The 5638-nt window shown below is 57.1% G+C and overlaps 1 protein-coding gene across 2 annotated transcripts; it reads left to right on the plus strand.

Moving 5' to 3' along the window:
• Positions 1-286: 286 nt before the first annotated feature.
• FEZF2 (FEZ family zinc finger 2) lies at positions 287-5119 on the plus strand. Of its 2 annotated transcripts, XM_007984827.3 has the most exons (5): positions 287-1509; positions 1860-2766; positions 3111-3245; positions 3443-3575; positions 4456-5119. In XM_007984827.3, the coding sequence occupies exons 2-5, from the start codon at positions 1918-1920 to the stop codon at positions 4713-4715; spliced, it is 1377 nt and encodes a 458-aa protein (XP_007983018.1). In that variant the 5' UTR covers positions 287-1509; positions 1860-1917; the 3' UTR covers positions 4716-5119. The 2 variants fall into 2 exon arrangements, with proteins under 2 accessions (XP_007983018.1, XP_072865727.1); XM_073009626.1 differs by lacking the exon at positions 287-1509 and having other exon boundaries at positions 1718-2766; positions 4456-5115.
• Positions 5120-5638: the final 519 nt, after the last annotated feature.

Genomic DNA, 5638 nt, shown 5'->3' on the forward strand with positions numbered 1-5638 from the left:
CCGGCCTGTTGAAAGTGCTGGAGCGTCTTTGAGCAGTTTGTTGTGATACGCAGGTGGAATGGTCTGCAAACAGATGAATTCAGCCCCTCCAAACCAAGCGCGGAGCGCGCTGCTTTTGTGCGCCAGGCACAAAACGCTGAATTCCTCCGAACTTACTTGGGGCCTGTCTGGAAAAGGGTCTTTTCTTCCCTCTGCTTGTACCTCTGGCCACACTAAGTCTCTGCCCGCCCCCCTTCAGGCCCCCTCCCTCTCCTCTCTGATAATCCTTCTCTTTATTTTAGAAAAACACAAAACCCGGTTCCACGCGGTGCTTTAGTGGCTAAAAGTGAAAGAGCTGCCTTGGCAGAATTCAGCTCTATGAATCACTTCGGAAAATTGGTTCGACTGAATGGCCTTAGGAGGAAAAACGTTTTAATAGGATCCAGGGGAGGTTCTGCTGTTTCAATCTGCTCCTTAAACAGGTGGAGATTGGACGTTCTCAATTATACAAACAGTAAGTACCCATCAGCTGGGAGAGCTGCCCTCCGAATCCTTCCCGCACGCAGCCCTAAACCAGAAGCAGAACCCGGCTTTGCCTCAGAAACCCGGTCATAAATCAACAATTCTGATCTATTAGGATCTCCAAAAGTCTTCCACCTCTTGGTTTAGTCTTCCCCAGCCTCAGACTCAGAGCCGGCCATGAAGCCGTAGGCGCACCTGCGCTGCGCGGAGGCCCCCGAGATCCCTGCGCGCGGCCTTGCTTTCCGTGACGCTTCGGGGTCGTAGTTAGGCAGTAGGAGCTCTCTCCCGACCTCCGACGCCAGCCAAGGCGAGCTCATTGCTTTTGCATAAATTAATATTTCCCCATTAACAAGTTCCCCCCTCCAAACGCGGCGCCCGCGTCCATGCGCCACATCCTAATGAGGTAATTATCATTTGCGCGTGTTCGGGGCTGGCGCCGGTTCCGTGGGTAAATGGCAGTTTATTAGCACGATGCCCAGCTCGGCTGCGGAGGGCTAAGGGATACTTCGGATACTAGACTTACACCCAGGGGCCCTTTGGGGGCGCCGCGTCCGGGACCCTCCGCCCTCCCCGCGTCCCCCAAACCTGCAGGCCTCCAAAGTTGTGAATCACGCACGGAACTCTGCCTAGGTTTGGGTTTGGGTCCCCCCCCTTTCCTTCCACCGGCAAAACCATCACGATTCCTCCCCCTCCCCCTCCCGTCTCTTCCCTCTTTCCCGATTCGCAAACCGCTCGCACTTTCCCGAGGGGAGCGCGGGCGCCAGTTGCCTCCTTTTAAAGTTTGAGGGGCGGTGGTGGCGGCGGCCGGCAGGCGCGGGGGAACACAGGGGCCGCTACGGGAGCCGCGCCGCCGCCCATGTCATTCCACTTCAAGTGACTTCATGTGATGTCAGCTGAATGTAAAAGACAGTGATCTCACGCGGAGGGGAAGATGTTTGCCATCAAAATGTGACAGAAGAGACACGCTGCATGGCTCGGAACGCATCTCCTTGGTGGTGGGGGAAAGAGGTAAATGCGAGGTGGCTCTCCGGTCCTCTTTAACTTTGCCCCTTCACTGTCCAGCTCCCAGCACGCGTGGCAGAGGCCTGGGTCCAGGGAAGGGCTCAGGGGGGTTAATTTGAGACTCTTTTCTCACCGCCCCCCCCTTTCTTTTGTAAACCCTCCCCCTTCTTCCCCTTTTCAAAGTCCCAGGGCAGGGGCTGGTGGGTTCCTTTGCGCGCCGGGTTAATGGGCGGTAATTTGGTACCCTTGGGTGCACTTTGTTTTGCCCTCGTTCATTTGAATGCAAATGGGTGACCCGGGCCCGACTAGGTGCTTATTAAATTGCAGTTTTCCCCCCTGCCTTTTCCGGAATGCAGACTTAGAGGAGAGAGGCTGCGCCCTGGCCCAGCCTGGCTCGGCTCAGCTCCGCGCGCCATGGCAAGCTCGGCTTCCCTGGAGACCATGGTGCCCCCGGCCTGCCCGCGCGCCGGAGCGTCGCCTGCCACTTCCAAGACACTAGCCTTTTCCATCGAGCGCATCATGGCCAAGACGTCGGAGCCCCGCGCGCCCTTTGAGCCCCGGCCTGGAGCGCTAGAGGCGGACGGCAGCCAGGGCAAGAAACTGCTCAACCTCTGCTCGCCGCTGCCCTGTATGATCCCCCTCCAGCCCCTAGGCTACGAGGTGCCGTCAAAGACACTGCTCAGTTACTCCGAGCTCTGGAAAAGCAGCCTCCGGGCAGGCGGCGGCGGAGGCGGCGGCGGTGGCGGCGGCGGTGGCGGGGGGGCCCCAGTGTGCGGCGCCAGCGGCTTGTGCAAAACCAACTGTGGCGTGTGCTGCAAGGCCGAGCTGGGCCTGGCGCCGTCTGCGCTGCCCGCGGGCAGGGTCATCAAGCCGCAGGTCATCAACCAGGCTGTGGGGCTGCCGGCCAGCGGCTCGCTCTACTACTTCAACTACCTGGACTCGACCGCGTACCCGCCGTCTGAGCTCCTCAGCGGCCACCTCTTCCCGTCTGGCCTCCTCAATGCGCAGGCCCCCGCCGCTCTGGCTGCTCACCCCAAGCTCTTTCTGCTGGAGAACGCCAAGCTGGCCGGCTTGGCTGCGGACAAGTTCCCCCATCCGGCTCCCTATCCCCATAAGGAGCGCTTGCCGGCGCCACTGGAGCAGGTACTGAAGGAGAACTCGGCCCTGACTGCCGAGCGCGGAGGCGTCAAGGGCCACAGCAAGCTGCCAGGGGGCTCTACAGATGGCAAGCCCAAAAACTTCACCTGCGAGGTGTGCGGCAAGGTGAGGCCCAGGGTTCGGGGAGCCGGGAGGGGCGACCGGCGGCGGCGGCTTCCTTGGGGCAGTCTGGAATGCCCTTCTTCAAGCTGAGGAGCTCCCCAGTAGTTGACTACCCAAATTGGGAGCCTAGTTGGGCCTCAGTTTCCTATTCTGTAAAATGGGGATGCCCTTGTCAGCGGTCACACAGTATCGGTGTAAGCAGGAGTTTGGGAAGCACTTTCCAAACTGAAAAAGGCTCTGGTTTCTGAAGGGAGTATTGGTTGGGGGAGGTAGGCTGTGGTCCCCCCGCGACTGATTGTAGGCCCTCGGACAGACGCACCACATAGGCCCCCCATGTCTTCCCATAGGTGTTTAATGCTCACTATAACCTCACCCGCCACATGCCGGTCCACACCGGAGCCAGACCGTTCGTGTGCAAAGTCTGCGGCAAAGGCTTTCGCCAGGCCAGCACGCTCTGCAGGCACAAAATTATCCACACCCAGGTACGTGGCCCCCGGGGTCGGGCCCAGCCCTCGCGCAACCCCCAGAATCTTAGTGATAACACTGGGGATAGGATGGCCAAAGATTATCCCTTACCCTCTAGGGTTGAGTGGGGGGAGGGGGTGTCCCTTCCAGGTGTTCCCGAGGTGGCCTCTGGGCCAGGGTCTTGGCCTTACTGTGTGCTCGCCCCTCTCCGCAGGAAAAGCCGCATAAATGCAACCAGTGCGGCAAAGCCTTCAACCGCAGCTCCACGCTCAACACGCATATCCGCATCCACGCGGGCTACAAGCCCTTCGTCTGCGAATTTTGCGGCAAAGGCTTTCACCAAAAAGGTAACGTGCCGGGCGAGGCCATCTCTTCTCACCTCACCTCAAGACTTGGGTCGCGGCTGGCTGGCAGGAAGGCAAAGAGGGATCTGGAGAGAGAAGGCGAAAGCTGCAGGCGCGGGTGCAGCATTTCTTTAGAATCGGGTTGTGCCTGGTGTAGGGGGAAGCTCTCCTAGCGGGGTTAGTAGACCACGCTGTATGCAGGCTGGGTGCACAGAGAGACTCGAATTCGAGAGGTGGGAAGGAAGTACGGAGACAGAGGGAAGGGATGTAGGAAAAGGAGAGGGTATTGCCCTATAGAAAAGGGTTCCGTTTGTATCTGGGACTTCCCTTTCAAATGAAAAAATATTGGAGGCAAAATAACCCTCCCGGGAACAATTTAAGACTGGGGGAAACCGGTATGATCCTTGCCCCGGCTCGGATTTTCCAAGGCACTTTTGGATCTCCAGGTGGTAGTTGGGGGGCGAGAAAGAAGTAACTTTAAAAATAAGAAGAGGAAAAAAAAAAAAAAAAAAGGACGAAGCCCGGGTTCGTGCGAATTTCTTCTAGCGAGGCATCAGCCAGGAGAAGGACTCGGTGCGTCTCTGGGCTACGCAAAAGTTTCCCGGCCGGCGGAGCGCTGCGGGAGGGACGCTGCACCAGCCTCTGTGGCCCGCAGAGCAGGAGCGCAGAGCGGCTCTGCGGGACTCAGTCTCAGTCTTGTCGGGAGAGCACCCGGCTTGACGCTTACGAAGTTTGACAACTTCTGCACTCAAAGAGGTCGCGCCCGCCTAGCCAAGCGTCGCCTTTTTTGAGCAGGCACCTGGGCTGCCCCTGGGATGCCCGCCTCTTCCTCCCCACCATTCTACTCCATACCCCCACGTTTTTTGTTCTTGATCTCTTGTAGGGAACTACAAGAACCACAAGCTGACCCACAGCGGCGAGAAGCAGTACAAATGTACCATCTGCAACAAGGCCTTCCACCAGGTCTACAACCTAACCTTCCATATGCACACCCACAACGACAAGAAGCCTTTCACGTGCGCCACTTGCGGCAAAGGGTTTTGCAGAAACTTTGACTTAAAGAAACATGTGCGCAAACTCCACGACAGCGTGGGCCCTGCTGCCCCCTCCGCAAAGGACCTGACTAGGACAGTGCAGAGCTGAGAGCTACTGCCTTGCCCTTCCTTCCCTCCCTGTACCACCTGAAAACAGATCACACATATAAACTTATTTCTAAAATTAAAAGAAAAAAAAAAACTATAGCAGAGAGGCTAAAATCTATTTATCGAAACCAGCATATTTTTGGAAAGCTAAATGTTTCCTCGATGACTGGCAGCAAACTCGTGGCCCCCACCTTTGTATATTCAGGAAACTTATTTAAATCCAGTGCGCCGAAACGTGTTTAATTCCAGGCCTCCGCTTCTCCTGGGGCAGCCAGTTTTAACCCCAGCCTGTCACCGTGAGCGCCCCAGAAGAGCGCGGCGCCCCTAACCATCTTTATACAGCCATGTAAATCCTCCTGTACAAGCGAACACGGAATATATACGTATATAACTCAATAAACAGAATCATTAGTGCGCGTTTTTTTCCCCCTCTCCCCTCGCGGCGAGGTCAGCTCAGCAACCCCAAAGAACGAAAAGGAATTAGGCATTTATAGCATTTCCTTCCTAAATGCACCAACTTTGGGGCGCTGGGGCCAGGGTTGAGGCCAAACCGGTGTTCTTGCTGCGCTTGTGTGCTAAGGCCCCCAGGAGTGAGGGCGAGCAGGCCTACGTCGGCCTACAGCAGGTGCCAAGTTTTTATTTGGTGACTGTTCAGACGCTTGGGATTCTGGGTGTTGCCTTATTTGGGTAAGCAAATTCAAAGAAAAGGGTTAAAAGCGACTGGGTGTTAGGGAGCAGCTTTTGGGAACGTCCTTGAGCAAAGCGCCACGCCCCGTGAGGGTAAGTGGTCTACGCCCTACCCCACCGGAGCGCTTCTGGGCACGTCCCCTTCTCCCGGAGACCTAAGGAGGGCAACCACCGCTCCCAATCTCCCTTGGCGTCAAGAACTGGAGGGTAAGGGTCCCCCAGCCCAGCCAGAGCCTC

This window comes from Chlorocebus sabaeus, chromosome 22 (assembly GCF_047675955.1).
Source record: "Chlorocebus sabaeus isolate Y175 chromosome 22, mChlSab1.0.hap1, whole genome shotgun sequence".
Classification (NCBI taxonomy): Eukaryota; Metazoa; Chordata; class Mammalia; order Primates; family Cercopithecidae; genus Chlorocebus; species Chlorocebus sabaeus.